Genomic DNA, 18,571 nt, shown 5'->3' with positions numbered 1-18,571 from the left:
GCAAAAAAACAGTTTCTTGAGCATTGTAAGAAGCATGGTCCACAAATACTTTCCAGATGTTTCTATGGACCCTAATGTTGTAATTGTCAATTATAGCAATTTTAAGATGTTATATATGTGCTTTATATTTTCTCCAAATTTCACATCTCGTATTTCACATCTACTTTTTAAACTTCTTAATTCCACTTGCTCTGTCACAGATAGATGGGGCTCAGCTATATTTGATTCCAGAGCTGGTGCTTGACCCGAGCTCTCCTCTATGTAGTAAGGTGATACATGATGTGACATAGCTACCTATGAGCATCTGTCTCTGGGTGTGTTCCCAGTACTTTCCCAGTGAACTGAAAAACTCATTTCTTATTTCTACTGGGTGTGAGTATAGATCTGATTCCTGCCAGCCTCACTTTTCTTCTGCCAGTCTCAAGCTCCTAGTTTTTGACCTTGGGTCTCTTGATAGGACTTGCCTCTCCATTCCATGAGTTTTGGTGTCTCTGGGAGTATACTATAGGAGTTGGTTTCTGAAAACCTGATTAAGTGTCCATTCTGGCATTGAGCTGAACTTTCACACTCTGCCTCTATAAGACATCAGGAGATTTTATTTGTTGGGGTCCCCTGGATCCTGGTTGGAAAATATCTGCCTCTGTAAAACATCAGAAGATATTATTTGTTGGGGTGTCATAGATCCTGATTGGAAAATATTCTAGACTTGAGGTCGTCAATGTCTAATCCACCTTGATCCTTGGTTTTAGTCATTTCCCCGTGTCCATATAATCAATAAGCAGTCAATAGTTCAAAAAGTTGCTTAAAAGATAAAATGAGAAAAAATATTGTTTTCCCTCTCCACATCCTAGTAGATCCCATTCCTGGCTTCAGTTTCATTTAAGTAAAATAACAGATGTATGAAGAAAATGAATGGATCTCCCCTTCCCTGAGAAAACATGCCATATTGGGCCCTCCTACTACTTTTTCCAACTCCCAGACTGCATATCATAAAGCATCCCATCAACTTCTTGTAGTTTTTCATTTGTGAAATTGAGGTTTTGAATTAGGTTAACTCTAGGACTGCTTTCAGTTTTAACACTCACTGATTCCACCATTTTTTGTTTTTCTTCCTTTTCCCAGCACTTGTAGAATTTAGTCATAGGTTCCCATGACGGATGGAGTGAGGCGAATTGTGCCCCTTGTTGAGTGTATGTGCACATGTCTACGTGTGGGCCTCCATGTGAAGGATTTGATTGTCTTTTTATTACCATCCATAGTTTAGCATATAGATACGTTTTGGCATCAAGCCATATCAGACCTCCAGATGGTACTTACTGTTTTGTTTGAGATGTGTTTCTCCCTCAAAATTGTTTTAATATTGAGAAAATGGTCTAGCAAGAGGCTTATTCAGGCCCTTGATACTCCTGAGTTGGCTGAATGGTATTTCTTTCTGTAGGAATAGGCAGCTGTCTTTTTCTATTGAAATGCAAACCCAGTCTATAGGGTTGGGCCTTAGATCAGAAGTGACTGAGAACTTTTTTTCCAGTATGTGGGTTTTTTTCCTTGTGACTGAAAGTCAATTCAAGCTGGCTTTCATAAATAACAGGATTTTATTGATTCAAACGCCTGAAACTTTAGGATAAGGATAGGCTTCACAAATGGCTAGATCCAGGGATTAAAGACTCGTCATGTAGATGCCGTCTCTTTCCATTTTGACTCTGCTTTCCTATATTGACCTTATCTTTGGGTTGACCCCTCTCTAGGGACACACTGTTCTTACAGCTAGTAATTCCAGTGTATATTAGTTTTCTATGACTGTGAAACAAATTCCCCAAAGCTTAAGAGCTTCAGACACCCATTTATTAGCTCACAGTTGTGTAGGTCATAAATTTGAGTAGACTCTATTGGATTCTCCGCTGAAGGTCTTACAAAAATGAAAACAAGGCATTGGCTGTGATAGACTCTTATCTGGAGGTTCCAGAGAAGAGTCCATGTCCAAGCTCATTCAGGTCATTGCCTGAATTTACTTCCTTGAGGTTGTAGGACTGTAGCCCCCATTTCCTTGTTGGTCAGCATCTGGGGGGTAGCTCTCAGCTTCTAGACACTGCCTACGTTCCCTCTCACATGGGCCCCTTCACCTTTGAGCCAGCAGCACCAAATCCTTCTGTGCTCCAAATCTCTGTGATGTTGTATTCTGCTAGCTGGAAGAAACACTCTGCTTTTAAAAGGCTCACCTGATTGGGTCAGGCCCATCCAAGCAATCTCTGTGTCCTTGGTCACCTGAGTTAGGACTTTCATTATATCTGCAAAATCTCTTCATAGCAGCATCTAAATTCGTGTTTGATTGAGTAACCAGGGTACAGGAATCTTGGGGGCTACCTTTAAGATTCTACCTATCACACAGTGGAAATGGAGTCCTTTCTAGATCCATGAAGTTCCATACTAGAGTCTCATTTATCTGGCTTGTGACTTGTAGCCCATTCTTGAACCAATCACTATGACCTTGGGAAACTATTTGTTTTCTGTTTTGTTTTTGTTTTGCGGTACGCGGGCCTCTCACTGTTGTGGCCTCTCCCATTGCGGAGCACAGGCTCCGGACGCGCAGGCCCAGCAGCCATGACCCATGGGCCCAGCCGCTCCACGGCCTGTGGGATCTTCCCAGACTGGGGCACGAACCCGTGTCCCCTGCATCGGCAGGCGGACTCTCAACCACTGCGCCACCAGGGAAGCGCTGACCTTGGGAAACTATTGAAGTCCATTCCATGAGTTGAAAATGAGACATATTCTATTTTTCGAAAATCCACATCTTATCATGTAGAAAAGCTCAGACTCCTGTATTAAAACGTGAGTTTATTGACGTCTATTATTCTCTCCCAAACATCTTGTTTTTATTGTTTATTTAATAAAGTAAACATATTGAGGATATCACAAACAGGTAAAACTAAGTACACGACCCCCTCTTCCTAGGTTGAAATCAAATCATCTGGCTGGAAGGAAATTTGGTTTGGGTTATCATGTGTGGTGGCAAGATTGCCCTTGTTCAAGAAAGAAGTGCTGCTATTTTCAGAATAAGACCTGGATCCTCTTGTCAACAGAAGACTACATGAAGTGAATAGCTTGTTCTCTTATATTGAATCTCTCCATTGGGTAGTGCAGGACAGTGAGGGCTGACCATCCTGAGGAAGCTGGGATGGGCTGAGCCAAGGTGTTCTGGTCTTCAGTTAGACTTGGCTGCAAAGCACACTGGGACATAAGCAACACAGGCCCCACAGGGATTAGCCAAATGCCCAGTGTCCCTAGGGATGGGGTGAATTTGGCGTTTTTTTGTAGCCATCAGCATTGGAGTAAGTCCCACTTCTTTTGGCAAGAACATCCAGAGGACGGCAGCAGCAGTTCAGGAGGTGACACTGCCTTCTGAGCTCCCCATACTTTATACTTCCTGATGTGGAGGTCCCGTTCCAAGGAGGTGGGTACCAGGGCTCGAGGCCAATGAGGCTGTCAGAAGGCTGGAGGTCAGGGAAAAGCTATTGTTCCTGGGACAGGTAGACAGGCAACCAAGGCAGCATTTAGGGTGGGTCAAGTCCCTAGGGAATAGGGCAGTATTTCTCAAAGTGAGGACCTTGGACCTCCCGTATCTAAGTGACCCTGCCCCAGGCCACAGAATCCGAGTCTGCCCCTGCCTGGGAGCGTACATCTTTAACAAACTCCTCATTGTTTCGTAAGCATTTAAAAATTTCTGAACTAGGGCAGCAAGGAGGCTTGAAATTGGATACTCAAAAGGGCCTCCCAAGTACTGCCTAAAGGGTCCAGGCAAACAAAACTAATATTCAATGGCAGGCTTTTTATGGTTGGCTCCTATTCTACTCATTGTGCTAGGTACAGCCGTGAACAATGGCAGCATGCTTCCAGCCCTCTGGAGCTGGAAAGAGCCAATAAACAGGTAGAGAAATAAATAAAAGTCTGTATTATAGTGAGTGTTGGGAAGGAAAAAACAAGATACTAAAAGAGAAATTGGGGGGCCCTCTTTGGATGAGGTAATCAGAACTGGCTCAAGATTTGATGGTGAAGCAACTACAGCTGAATTCAAGGCCTGGGGAGGTAGGGGCAGGGAGTAGGTGGAAAGGAGGGGTTGGTGCGTGAGTGCGTGTGTGTGCGTGTGCGTGCGTGTTTGTGTGCGTGTGTGTTGGGGTGGAGCCTACACAGGAAGCAGGAAAGCTCAGGGAAGAGAGTGGTAAGTAGAAATGAGGCTGTTTGGGGACCCTGTTGTATCCTCTGTTTTGAGCAGATTTCCAGTTTGATTTTGCCGCAGAGAATCTATGCACAGTTCTTGGATAGATAGAGGGATGGGAGAGGGTCACGAAACCGCTTCACAGAAATTAAAAGTAAGCTGTCTCTGCTCTGCAACTGGTGAATTGCAGACAAAGGCATCCTAAAATAGTATTCCACCATCCAGCCTGTGTGGGTGTTCTCCATTCCAACCAACTAAAGTGGGACCCGGTAATTGTAGAGGAGAGAAAATGAGTAGAGTATTTTCTAAAACAAGTCGCATATTTTCCATTATGTAAAAGAGAAAAATTAGCTTGTAGAAAACCACACCTTAGGTTTCACGGAGGTCTCTCTGGTTTCTTTGATGACCAGATGGGAGAACTGGGGAAGCAGAGGTAGGCATTGTTCTTTAGAGGATCCATCAGCCTTTGTTCAGTTTTCCTGCAGATCGTAGAGACCCATTCAGGGAGACTTTGGATGTAAACCTGGAAAAGCCAGCTGGCAGACTGGCCTCAAGGGAGGGGCTGGGGGCAGCCTGACAGGGGCCAGGAACGCCCCCCCCACCCAGCCCCCAAGCAAGAGAAGGGCTGGAGGTAGCACTAGGACCACAGGGGTTGGCTGCCCTTCATTTTTCTATAGGGGTAAAGCTTATTGCTGCATAAAAGGTCACCAAGTCAGGCAAGGTTGGAGAGTGAAATAGCTGGTTATTCACTCTGTCCGCGGGCTTGTGGTGTCTTTCCTCCATCACCCTATGACAGTAATAGCTGGCATTATTGTTTGATTTGTTTGCTTGTGTAGTAGCCATCTCCGCACTAGACTGGAGCCCCACGAGGAAGGGGCTGACATCAGTCTCCAGAGCCCAGTGTATCTCTTTGTGCATTGAGAGCTGCCGGAGCCTGGGAGCTGCACGTGTGCTGGTACAGCTGCTGGGGGCATGACCCTCACGTGTGTGGTGCAAACTTGCTCCAGCCTTCTCAGGGGAGGCTCTGTGGGGCTCAGCCCTGATGGGACAGGCTAGATTCCTCCTGTTGCCCACTGGAAGGACATGTATGTGACAGTGGCATAGATTGCTCATAGGTAAAGCCTCCAGCTTCCCCTGTCATGCGTTCTCTGGTCACCAGGCTCCATCCCACACAGGGCGTCCAAGCCTCCACTCTCTGTCCCTGTGCTGAGGAACAGCAGGTGGTCCTCAGGTAAGGGGTCAGTGAGGGATGGGGAGGGACATAGTTGATGACAGTTGGTGTGCAGAGTTTGTTCCATTCTGCCTCCTGGTCCTCAACTCCAGCAGTTGATGTTTTCCCTTCTCCTTGGATGTCTTCTTGTCCCTCGAGACTTTCATCTCCTCTCTCCTGTTCCATTTGCCACTCTGTTCTCCCCCATTCCTTTAAGCTTCCTCCTACCTGGTGTCTGAGAGAGGAACAAGCCAGCCGTGCAAATGGATCTCCTTCGACGCTCGGAGCGTCGGTTCGGCTTCAGTATGAGTACAGGTGAGGGAGGAGGAGGGCGGGGAAGGTGGGTGAGAACCACCTGTGACTACTCCCAGTGGTAACTGGGTCTCAGCATTACACCCCACTCTCTGGGGGAGCAGAGAGTCCTCTGAACGTGACCTGACGAGCTCCTCTGCAGTGAGATTCTTTGCTGTTGATTTGTGTTGTGTGAACACTTGGTTCAGTTCCACACACACCTTCCAAGCATCCATTCTGTCAGGTTCTGTGCACCAGCCTCAGTATACGGACATGTTTGCTTTTCTTTCCTGGAAAGCTGGAAGGGAACTTTCAAGTTACGTAGTCTCAGGTCCTTCCTGGGCAGATACAGAGTGAGGCCCTGGGAGTAGAGTGATGAGTCAAGGTCAAGAGATGCTATGGGGTCTGGCCTCCCACACCACCAGCCCTCTGCCCGGCAGCCCCCGGGGTTTGGAGACGAACGTAATAACCACGGAGTCCAGTGCTTGAGTGTTTCCCACGTGCTGATGCTGTGCAAAGTGCTCTCTGTGCCTTCCCTTGTTTAACTCTTCAAGCAGGTGCCACTGTCGACTGTCATTATTGCCTCTTTTTATGCATCACGAAATTAAGGCTTAGAATAGCCAAGATTCTTGCCCCAAGTTAGCTGCGTAGTATGTAGCAGAGATGGCCTCTGGTTCGGTGTGAAGGCTGTGTCCTCCTCTGCTTTGTAGAATCTACAAGAGCACGTAGAGTGTACAGGAGGTGGCTGGTTCCACGTCCTCCCTCTAAATGTAGAGAAGGACTGGTTTTCTTTCTTTTTTACTTTTTGTTTTTTTTAAGATTGTGGTAAAATGGATATAACATAAAGTTTAACGTTTTAACCATTTTAAAGTATACAGTTCAGTGGCATTAAGCACATTCACATTGTTGTGCAACCGTCATCACCATCCGGCTCCAGAACTTTATTTATCTTCCCAACCTCAAACTCTGTACCCATTAAACACTAACTCCCTTTCCTTCCCCACCAGCCCCTGGCAACCACCATACTACTTGCCATCTCTATGAATTTTTTACTGCTCTAGATACTTGTCCTTTTGTGACTGGCTTATTTCACTTAGCCTAATATCCTCAAGGTTCATTCATGTCGTAGCGTGTGTTAAAAATTTCTTCCTCTTTAAGGCTAAATAATATTCCACTGTATGTATATATCACATTTTATTTATCAGTTCATCTGCTGATGGACACTTGGGTTGCTTCCAACTTGTATTAATCTGCTAATACCCTATTAGGACTGCCATTAAAAAAAAAGATACCAGAGACTCGGTGGCCGAAACAGCATTTATTATCTCACAGTTCTGGAGGTAAGAAGTCCAGGATTAAGGTGCTGGCAAAATTGGTTTCTCCTGAAGCCTCCTCCTTGGCTTGCAGATGGCTGCCTTTTCACTGTGTCCTCACATGGCATTTCCTCTGTGTATGTGCATCCCTGGTGTCTCTCTCTCTGTATAAGGGCACTGGTCATATTGGATTAGGGCCTCACCCTATGACTTTATTTTACCTTGACTGCATCTTAAAAGCCCTGTCTCCAAATATAGTTACATTGTGGGTTAGGGCTTCAATATATGAATTTGGGGGAGACAATTCAGTCCATAATACATTTCTTGGTTATTGTGAATAATGTTGCCATGAACATGGGTATACAAATATCTGTTAGAGTCACTGCTTTCAATTCTTTCAGTGGGTTTGCTGGATCATACAGTAGTTCTGTTTTCAGAATTACCATATTTGAGGAACTACCTATTTTTAGAAACACCTATTTGTGGAACCACCATAGTGTTTGCTGTTGCAGCTGTACTGTCTTACATTCTCACGGCATTACTTCTTAATTTTCAGAATAGTTTTGCTCTTTTTGAGAGGTCACTCCAATGTCCAAAGTTCTTCAGTAGGAAGCTTGCCTGGAATCATTCTTTTTGCTTCCCAGATGCTTGGGTACTAAATCTTTCCAGAAACTTGGTGCCCTTGCTCCTTCTGTACCTCCTGTCAGTAGCCTTGGGCTCTTGCTTCCACACTTAGCTTCTGGGAAGACATCCCAGAGAGGAAGAAAAAGCTATAAAAAAATGGCCTGGTGTCAGGCAGATGCTTCATCCAAGCTGTGGGATCCCAGGCAGCAGCCCCTGAGCACAAGGAGGTTTGTACTAGGTCTTGCTCCATCTCTGAGCTGAGCAAAGGAGGGGTCCTGAGCCTGCGAGGGACCTGCCACTTTCAAACTGGCCAAGAGACAACAGATTTAAGACATTCCTCAGTGAGCAGATGTTTTTTTAAATTTTTTACTTATTTTATTTTTTTAACATCCTTATTGGAGTATCATTGCTTTACAATGGTGTGTTAGTTTCTGCTGTATAACAAAGTGAATCAGCTATACATATACATATGTTCCCATATCCCCTCCCTCTTGCGTCTCCCTCCCACCCTCCCTATCCAGCCCCTCTAGGTGGTCACAAAGCACCGAGCTGATCTCCCCGTGCAGTGCAGCTGCTTCCCACTAGCTAGCTATTTTACATTTGGTAGTGTATATATGTCCATGCCGTTCTCTCACTTTGTCCCAGCTTACCCTTCCCCCTCCCCGTGTCCTCAAGTCCACTCTCTACGTCTGTGTCTTTATTTCTGTCCTGCTCCTAGGTTCTTCTGACCACTTTTTTTCTTTTTCTTTCTTTTCTTTTTCTTTCTTTCTCTCTCTTTTTTAGATTCCATATATATGTGTTAGCATACGGTATTTGTTTTTCTCTTCTTAGGGAGCAGCTTTTAAAACACCGCTGTGGGTTCATATGTACTCACATCAACAGCATGATGAGGGTTTGTGTGCGGGGAGGGGTTGGGACGTGAGGAGGTGCGGGGCGTGGGTGTGTATGTGAGGTAAAGTGTGAGGGTGTCAGGGCACGAGGGGTAGGGTAGGGTGTGAGATAGGAATGAGGGTGCATCTGGGGCGGAGTGTGTGTGTGATAGGGCATGAGGGTATGTGTGGGCCACGGGCTGGGGGGGTGTGTCTGGAGTGGGATGTGGTGTTGGTTTTGAGGGTGGGTGGGGCATAGGTTATATGAAGGCGGGCTGTCAGCAGGTGCTTGGGTGCGTGTGTGCGCATGTGTGTGTTGCAGGGTCAGAGCAGGGAAAAGGACACACGGCTCCACTCCGGGTAGTCCCCCGCCCCCCCACCAGGAGCTCTGGGGCCTGCAGAGCTGCCCTGTTGCAGGGGACTGGGGCCCGGCCAGGGAGTCGGCGTGACTCACTTTCACCTAGTTGGGGGAATGGATCTGCTGGGGCGTGTGCATCACGGCAGCATACGCATACGTGCATCGGTCTGTCTGACTTTGCTCTTGTTAAGAACCGCTGGAGGAATTTAAAATGAGAAGGGAGGAGGGGGAGTGGGGAGTTTGTGCTGCCAGTGATGAACAGGAAACTGCTCCTCCCTCAGTGGCTGGGTCAGACTAAGGGACCAAGGTCGTCTCCCTCCATCCCTCCACTCCGTTCTTGGTAAAAGGCAGCTGTATCCATTCCATGTGAGAAAAGTAACTTCAGAAGACACACGTACACACCCCTCCACTCCGTTCTTGGTAAAAGGCAGCTGTATCCATTCCATGTGAGAAAAGTAACTACAGAAGACACACGTACACACACACACACACACACACACACACACACACCACTTAAAATGAGAAGGGAGGAGGGGGAGTGGGGAGTTTGTGCTGCCAGTGATGAACAGGAAACTGCTCCTCCCTCAGTGGCTGGGTCAGACTAAGGGACCAAGGTCGTCTCCCTCCATCCCTCCACTCCGTTCTTGGTAAAAGGCAGCTGTATCCATTCCATGTGAGAAAAGTAACTTCAGAAGAAAGACACACGTACACACACACACACACACACACACACACACCACACGCACACACACACCTACACACCTACAGGCAAGCACACACCCCACACGCAGAGGCAGATAAGGGAGCCCTGAAGCACCTCCCAGCTGCCAGGCGGCCTCTGCAGCAGTAACTCTGTGCACTGCGGGCTTTTATGAATGGTAGCCTGGGAGGGGCCTAATGTCATTCGCTCCTGATGTCAGCACAATGAATGAAACACTTGCAAAGCGTAAAGCCTCAAGCACTGGGGAAGCAGATACCTTCTCAGAGTGGTTCTCCGGGTGCAGTGTCTCTTGCTGACGAAATCACCAGTCCCATGTGTCACAGATAATCAATATATGTTAGGATTGATATGAAGCAGAAACAGAGACTGCCTGTGGAAGAACACGCCTCTGATGCTGGCACAACCAGCCCTGCCTGAAGCAGCTGAGGCCGAGACCCCCTTCCTGCCAGGCGCCGGAGAAAGGAGCTGCAGACCCAGCGTTGCTTCAGGATCTCACTGAGCCAGCCCGATGTTCTGCTTTTGCTGGCAGAATCCCTTGCTGAAGCTCCAAGCCCTGGAAACTGATCTGTGCTCTGCCTTTTTGACACACCAGGAAGAAGCCGCTCAGGTGCACGGAGTCAAGGATCCAGCCCCAGCATCCAGCCAGAGTGCCCCTGCTGAGGGGGCAGATGCCACAGGTAAGAGCCTGGGCTCGAGGGGGTGGGGTCCCCGTCTGTACTGTCAGGGTAGTTCTACCTCTTGCTGCTTCCTCCTCAACCTGGCCCCGTGGGAAGCGGTGCCTGGTGCACCGGGGAGCCGAGAGGTAGCAGGAGGAATGAAGATGTGCTGGAATCTAGACCTCCCTCTCTAGCTGGGGGCCAAGGGTCAGACTTCCAGAGATGGTGTCAGGTGAAAAGCACCCATAATAACTGGTCTTCGTTTTCCTATTTGTTCTCCTGTGACACACAAGTGGCATGTTTATATATCACTGGATTTAGATCATCTGTGCTGTCTTGAGACTCAGCTCATGATACTTTTGAGGGATTAGGGGAGTTTCAACATTGCTACTTCGTTTCTTCTGTTAACTGCTTGTAAGATGATCCATCACCCCAGGGAAGGTGGAGGTGAGTGACACAGCTCCTTCTGATGCTATATTGTCTTGTTCTGTCTCATTTTTTTAGCATTAATTTCTGTGTTGAAAAGTCTCAAACTTGGGTCTCATTTGCCTGTTAGTTTCTCTAGTTTTAATCTCAGGGATAGTAGGTTGGCTAGCAGGCAGAAGGCAAATCAGTGCTCCCAGGAAGACTTTGATGGGAAAGAAATACTAAATTTATATGGGCAGAAATGAGAGCACAGCTTATCTTCTCTTAACATCAGTGGGTCAGAGGTTTGCACTCTGGTTTCTGAGTGGATGGTAGAAATAGGCTTAGGTGAGCTTGCTTCATGAGATGTCCTTTATCTCCAGGAATTGAAGGAAGAGATTTACAAAGGTAATCTATATCCATACCATTAGCAATAGTGCATTGAAGATATTACTGTTTAAAACAGACCCACATGGTCTAAGTAGGCAAAACAGCCATCTCCAGTGTTTGAATATGTATTAATAATAGTGGCTACTAATAGCTAGTAATAGTAGCTACTATTATTATGGAAGACTTTCTGTGGTCCAGGTACTGTTCTAAGCACTTCATAGCTATTAATTTAAATCCTTAAACCTGTGAAATAACACTATTCATAGTAAGGACGCTGAGGCCTAGTGTGGCCCTGCTGGTAAGTGGTAAATTACTTCCCTATGGATGCAGGTGGCCAGTTGGCTGTCCTTGTCACCTGGTGAGCTCCTCTGCTCTGTTGGCCAATGTGTTTGGATGAGATGCAAGTACAATCAGGTAGGAGCCAGTGTCAAGCCAGTTAGGGCTTGGAGTCAGATTATTAGACAATGTCCTTCTTCTTTTACCAACCCCATATTCCACACCCTGTAAACAACATACAGAACACATAGAGAAGTCCCAAGCCAAATACAAATTAACTTTTTTTTTTTTTTTTTTTTTTTTTGTGGTACGCGGGCCTCTCACTGCTGTGGCCTCTCCTGTTGTGGGGCACAGGCTCCGGACGCGCAGGCTCAGCGGCCATGGCTCAAGGGCCCAGCCGCTCCGCGGCATGTGGGATCTTCCCGGACCGGGGCACGAACCCGTGTCCCCTGCATCGGCAGGCGGACTCTCAACCACTGCGCCACCAGGGAAGCCCCAAATTAACTTTTGAATTATCTGATGCTTTGTATAGCTTCACAAGTATCTGGCAAAGACTGTTCAATAAAGTATTTGCTGCATGTTGGATATGGAGATACATATATAGATATATACACACACATATACATATATGTGTATATATATATATATTTTATCATGACTTTTATGTGTATGTGTCTTACTTTTTCCAAAGGTCAATAATAGTTTTACATTTTCTCATTCTGGATGGACGGGATTTTGAATAAACTTATTAACACATTCTTTATAAAATAGAAATATGTACTAAGTTTATGTAGGGATCGCCCACACAAATGAACCATCAATATATTCCATGTTAGGTGTCAAATGGCAGAAATGGGCAAAAGGCTCTTTATAGAGGAGGCCTGTAGGCTAGATACTGGATTTTCTAAAATGTAGGTGAATCTGAGATACGCTGGAGTCCTTCCAAGAGAGGTTATAAAAAAGAGAGGTTTCCACTCTGGGTGTGTGTGCGTGTGCGCGCGTGCGTGTGTGCGCGCAGGCACACGTGCGCTAGGCAAGAGCAGCTCCTGCAAGTTTTCAAAGATAAAACCTATCCTGATGTTTTTGGCCTTTGCAGAGCTTATGAATAAGGAGTCTCGTTTAGGTAAAATGACTGCATGGGAATTGATGCAGGGAAAGTGAAGAAGTCCCAGCCCCTATTTTGGACCTTGGAATGCTTTATTTCATCCATGTTTCATTGTAATTTTATTTTTTAAAAAAATACCTTTGACACAATCTATAAACCACCTGCTAGATGTTTTCAGGGACCTAAGGAGTTTCTTCATTTGGCAGAAGTATTGCCAAAGTGATAAGCATTTGAAAGAAGCTTTCACAGTTCAGTTTATGGGATAGTGTGGTCTCATTGGCTTCCAAGACACACTCTTCTAGGAAGGCCCTGCATTTTCTAGTCCACGTGTCATTCAGAAGGGAGAAATTTATGCTCATATTAGATCAGCTGTTCTTAACTCAGGGCCTGTGAATGGATATCTTGAGTGATCTTTGAACACCTGGAAACTATAGTTTTGTGTGTGTGCATAAATCCCTGATGATAGTTTGATTGCATAGATTAGCACAGATGTCGTAAGTCTGTAAAAGATTACAGTAACTTAAAAAAATGTTTTTTCTCTTAAAGTCTAGAATCTAGCCCTGGGCCTTAGCCGTCTATAAATATTGGATTAGTAATTGTTGATGTTAATATTTGGTATAAGAAGGACAAAATCCAACAAGGGATTTTTACAGGAATATCTGGATATAATATGCTACTAATTAACCATTCAAAGCAAACATTCAGAAATATAACTTGTGATTTAAGTAGGTTTCATCCTTACTTTCGACTTGATTTAAGATATGACTTAAATAAAGTTGTTTAACTTTTCTTTAAACATCAAGGTTAGATTTTTAATTTTTAAATTTATTTTAATTTTTAATTTCTGGGGCCGTGCCACACGACTTACAGGATCTTAGGTCCCCAACCATGGATTGAATCCAGGCCCTCAGCAGTGGAAGCACCAAGTCCCTAACCACTGGACCACCAGGGAAGTCCCTGAAGTTGTTTAACTTTTGCAGGGGGCATCTGAAATGCTGGTCTGAGCAAAGTACCGTATTCTCTGTGTCTTGAGATCAAATATTGTGTTTTAACTTGAGTTTACAGGATACAAAGATTAGTCTCACCTAGTAAAATACCTGAGATGCTCCCTTGTTCTAGAAATCCAATTACAAACTGCACTTGCAGCAAGAGCAGATTTTATGGCACCCCGAAGGGACACTGTGTTCTAGAGAGTGTTCCTGAACCTTCCCGCACATCACAATTATCAGCAAGCTTTTGTACCTGGGGATTTTCAGTCCTCATCTCTAGACAGTCTAGGGTTGGAAGTCCTGGAATCTTTATATTTCGTAAACATTCTTGAGTATTGGGAGCCACTATTTAAGTGGGCAGTGTCTTGAATTAAGAGAGAAAGTAGGTCAGGTTCTCTTAGGTTTTCTTTGACTCAGTTTCATCCATGGAAAGACGCTCACAGACCACATGGACTTATACCTTAGGGTCTGTGACCAGCTGGCTCAGTCCATTCACTTCAGGAGAAAGGTGCTCAAGCTAGAGCTCGAGATTGGCGGGATGGGGACGGGGACAGATCTGAGGGATGTAGAGGGCTTTAGAGAAAAGCGATACAGAAGTTACCAGCTGCAAGGCAGCTTTGGGACTGTACAGAGGGTAACCAACTGCCCCAGTTTTAGCACTAAAAATTCCACATGCTGGGAAGTCCTCAATTCCAGGCAATCCAGGACAGCTGGTCACCCTACCTGTAGGTTGCAAACTGCATAATGCGAGATGGAAACCCACATGATAGTGAGGCTCAAATTCCTCTAACTGAATCAGCAGCCCTCTCTCACAGCTGAAGCAAATGTTTCCACCAGACGTTAGTAAGCATCTATTCTGGTGTTGTTGATGGGAAAATGGAATGAGGATTGTCTTTTCACCTGCTTGTCATTTTCAGCGTACGTACAAGGACCATTTGACGTTGCTCCCCATGACTAAGCATAGTAACCCCTGTTCTGTCTGGGCACAGGTGATGGAATTTTTAGCAAAAGCTGTCACTGGAGATAACTGAAGACTTACTACTGTAAGTAATAATTCTAAAGCAATACCTAATTAATTATTTTATTATAAAATCTTGACTTTCACAGTGAACTTTCCATTTGGGTAAAAGCCTTGTTGCTAACGTTGATTGACAACACTAATGTAGTATATCTAGGTACAGTCTATAATTATTCCCATAAAGAATACTGTACGGTCTGTAGGTCTCTTCCTAAGGTTGAAGTTGAAATGGGGCAGAGTCGAAGAGAGCCTGACCTTCTCTGTCATATTTTAAGACACTGTCTACCTGACCAGATGTTCCCAGTTACTTGGCAGTGCTTATTAAATGTACAGATGTCTGGGCTCCCCACCCTAAGATGCAAAATTAAAATGTAAAGATGAGGCCTGAAACTTTCCGTGTTTGAAAAGCTCCCCTTGATGATTCTGATGTTCAGGGAGATTCAGGAACACTTTGTAGAACTCAGTACCCTCCAAGGGCTCTGTTTTTGCTGCAGGTGAAGTTTATAATTGGGTTTCAAGAACAGGGAGCATCTCAGGTCTCCTACTAGGTGGATCATCCACATAATGTCTCATCCTATCTGGCGGCAGCCCCAGACAGTCTTTTAAAGTCAGTAAGAGGGAGTCTACATTACCTCAGCGTCAGAAGTACCCAGACTCCGAATGTCTTTTAGAAACTTTATACATTGAGTTTGTGTATGTGTGTGTTATTTCTAAATCCTTCTTGAACCTTTTTATGTTTTTAGTATGTAGTACTGGTTGCTTTAACTAGAAAATGGCTATCACTGTAGAAAGTAGTACTTCATCTTCTCATCCTAAATTGGTTCCTTTAAAACAGTGGTCTGTGGTTTTCAACCTGGGTGTTTTTGTTTGTTTGTTGTTTTTGTTTTTTTGCCCCCTTCGGGACATTTGGCAATATCTGGAGACATTATTTTCTTGTCACAGCTGGAGTGTGAGTGCTACTGGCATCTAGTGGGTAGAGTCCAGGGGTGCTGATAAACACCCTGCAATGTACAAGACACCCCTTGCTCCAACACTGCCGCAACAAATTGTTATCTGGTCCAAAATGTCAAGAGTGCCAAGGTTTAGAAACCGTGCTTTAAAGGTCTTTAAATGAATAATATCAACCTTAGCTAACAATAACCTCTTCGTTTGCACCAGGCATTGTTGCATGAATTTTCTTACTTTATGGCCATAACCACCCTAGGAGGAAGGTGCCATTATTATCCCCAGATGAAAGATGAGGAAATGAACTTAAGGAGTTAATGTAACTTGTGGGCAGTCCCACGGTACTGAGTGGTGGGGGGTTGGGAGGAAAGGGGAGGAGTTGGGGGAGTTTCCTCAATCAGACTCCGTGGTCTCAGTGTTTCACACGATATCATTTGCCATCCTGTCTAAATGTTAAGTCCACATGATTCTAATATTCTAGAATCTGAAATTAAGCCCAAAGACAGCCCATGTGCCCTCTGTATAACTAATAGGTTTTAAAGTCATTTTAAACATCCATCCCTGACTTTGTTTTGTTAGACTGGAGGCATCTAGATTTGTAGTTGATTAGCCTACTGCAGCCTCTTTGTTCTTATAGTCATTTCAGCTCCTCTGATCTTAACCACCTCTAGGCCCCTGTGCCTTTCTTTTTTTTTTTTTTTTTTTTTTTTTTTTTTTGTGGTATGCGGGCCTCCCTCTGTTGTGGCCTCTTCCGTTGTGGAGCACAGGCTCCGGACGCGCGGGCTCAGCGGCCATGGCCCACGGGCCCAGCTGCTCCGCGGCATGTGGGATCCTCCCAGACCCGGGCGCGAACCCGGTTCCCCTGCATCGGCAGGCGGACGCGCAACCACTGCGCCACCAGGGAAGCCCCTCCTGTGCCTTTCTTGATGTGTATTTCCCTGACCTGCATAGTGTTTTCCAGATGGAGTCGAATAGTAGAATTTTGTTTGTAAATATGGGCATAGGTCCTATGCTTTTGCAAAATGATACTATTGGGGGAAACTGGGCAAAGCGTACAAGGGCTCTATCTATTGTTTCTCACAACTACATGTGAAACTACAGTGATCTCAATAAAAGATGAATTAATACCTAAAAAATATGGGCAGCGGAAGTGTTTCATAAACTAGTTACAAAGTAATTATGCTTGTTGGATGGCTTTCCATACTCTTCCTAGAAATGTACACTATCTTCTGGACCTTTTTGTCGTATCAACATAGTCTATAAGAGCTCCAAAAATCCTATTTCCCATAAAACTAATAGTCCAGTGCTTCTTATGTGTTAAGTGTGGATGGCTTAGTGTTGTCCAGCTGAAGAGCCGGCCGGCCCACAGTGAAGGTCATCTGCCACTATGGAGCCGCCTAATGGTTTGTGAGCTTCTTCTGTGGTTGCTTTTGCATTTTACTCTTTGAAAAATACTAACGTCATCCACAGACTCAGACTTGGGACTCTATTTCCACTTCAGTGTTATTTCTGAAATGTGAAATAAGGTTAATCCAGGATCCATCTGCAAGGATTAGTACTGACACATCTGTCATCAAGATACGAATTCAGCTCTTTCTTTGGGGCATATTATTAAGTGAATTTTTTATCCATTACAAAACATTTAGCCCAATCATCATTTGGTTTGGTTTTTAAGTAACTCGTGGTATGAGCACCATGCCATAGACTTCTTGAAAGCCCAAATAAATTATATTCCTTGGCTCTACTTTGTTCAGAAACATAGCTCTTTGTAGAACTTGATGTGCTCATTGGGTGATCTTGGACAGGTTATTTGACCTCTCTGCCACAGTTTCCTTTTCTTTAAAAAGGGAAAAAGGATAGTATCTACTTTTTAGCGTTGTTGTGAGGATGACATAGCATAATACCTATCAAGGTCTTAACACATCACCTGTGGTAAATGCTCAATAAATGTCAGCCATCGTTATTTTAAAAGCTGGGCATTCAGAGCTTATATGCCTTTCCTCCAGTTGATAATGCTTGCATTTGTCTTTAAATGTCTATTCTATCATAATTTCTAATGACTTTCAAGGTGTGGAAATGAGATTTAGTACTGTTTATTCCCTAGGTCCTCTCTAGAGTCCTGCATTTGATTGACATTACACTAGTTCTCTTAAGCAAAAGGTATTTATAACAGCGATAATCTACAATGCTGATGGTTGAGTAACTACCTCTTATTAAAGGTGAAATTATATTTGTTACCATAAAATCTATCCTGTGCTAAACCTATGACATAACTTGGCTGGAAAAGATCTTTGCTGTTAATAATTTTTCTCTGATGCTTTTATCGCCATCTTCATAGTTTCTGAAAGAGGGAGCTTCACATTAACCCCTTGTTTTCCAAAGAAAGCATTTTAAAAAATGATTTCAAAATTCATAGATGACAGTATAATTCTCTGATGCCATTTCTATAACTGGCTTATAAGGAAGGAAAAAACCAGTCCTGTGGCCTAAATTTACCACCAGGTGATTATTAAAATTTTTTTTTTAAATTCAGTTGTTAAGACAGGCCAAGGACTGTGGTGTATGTATTGTCCTATTTGCCTTCACCACACTTTTTACAAAGGATTCTGAGTATGAAGAGGCTCATCTGGCCAAGGACCTAATAGCTGTAAGTGGCATCTTGGACCAAGCCCAGGGCTCTGACTCCATAGCCCAGGCTTTTAACCAGTGGGCTTATAGACATGTTAGTTTTTTAATTAATAGATTTTATTTTTAAGAGGTTTTAGGTTTATAGAAAATCAAGCATACAGTACAGAGAGTTCTCATATGCCCCCTTTCCCCTGCACATAACTTCTCGTATATTACAGTCATTTAAAAACCTTTCTTTCGGGTTATTCTTTCATGCTGATGAAGGAGAGTCTAGAAGTGATCAGACAGTTTGCCTAGATGCTCAGTGTCTGACACTGCTCTGAACAGCGCCCAGGCCCAAAGTGGACAACCTCTTCTGACTCTTCCAGTAACCTAGAATTATACTTTTCCATGTCTCTATGTGGAACTGTGGGTCCCACTTTTTCTGATTTATTTTTTTTTTAACATCTTTATTGGAGTATAACTGTTTTACAGTGGTGTGTTAGTTTCTGCTTTACAACAAAGTGAATCAGTTATACATATACATATGTTCCCATATCTCTTCCCTCTTGCATCTCCCTCCC

The 18,571-nt window shown here is 44.5% G+C and overlaps 1 protein-coding gene across 18 annotated transcripts in view; it reads left to right on the top strand.

The window, feature by feature from the left end:
- Window positions 1-18,571, top strand: part of FAM13C (family with sequence similarity 13 member C) — a 401,019-nt gene that overhangs the window by 347,038 nt on the left and 35,410 nt on the right. For all 18 annotated transcript variants that reach the window (XM_028482088.2, XM_028482086.2, XM_055081352.1 and 15 more), the window contains one exon: window positions 10,189-10,273. In XM_028482088.2, coding sequence (XP_028337889.1) covers window positions 10,189-10,273 — 85 coding nt within the window. The remainder of the gene's footprint in view (window positions 1-10,188; window positions 10,274-18,571) is intronic.

Source organism: Physeter macrocephalus, chromosome 20, assembly GCF_002837175.3.
Source record: "Physeter macrocephalus isolate SW-GA chromosome 20, ASM283717v5, whole genome shotgun sequence".
Lineage (NCBI taxonomy): Eukaryota > Metazoa > Chordata > Mammalia > Artiodactyla > Physeteridae > Physeter > Physeter macrocephalus.
This window is presented reverse-complemented; position numbering and strand designations above follow the sequence as displayed.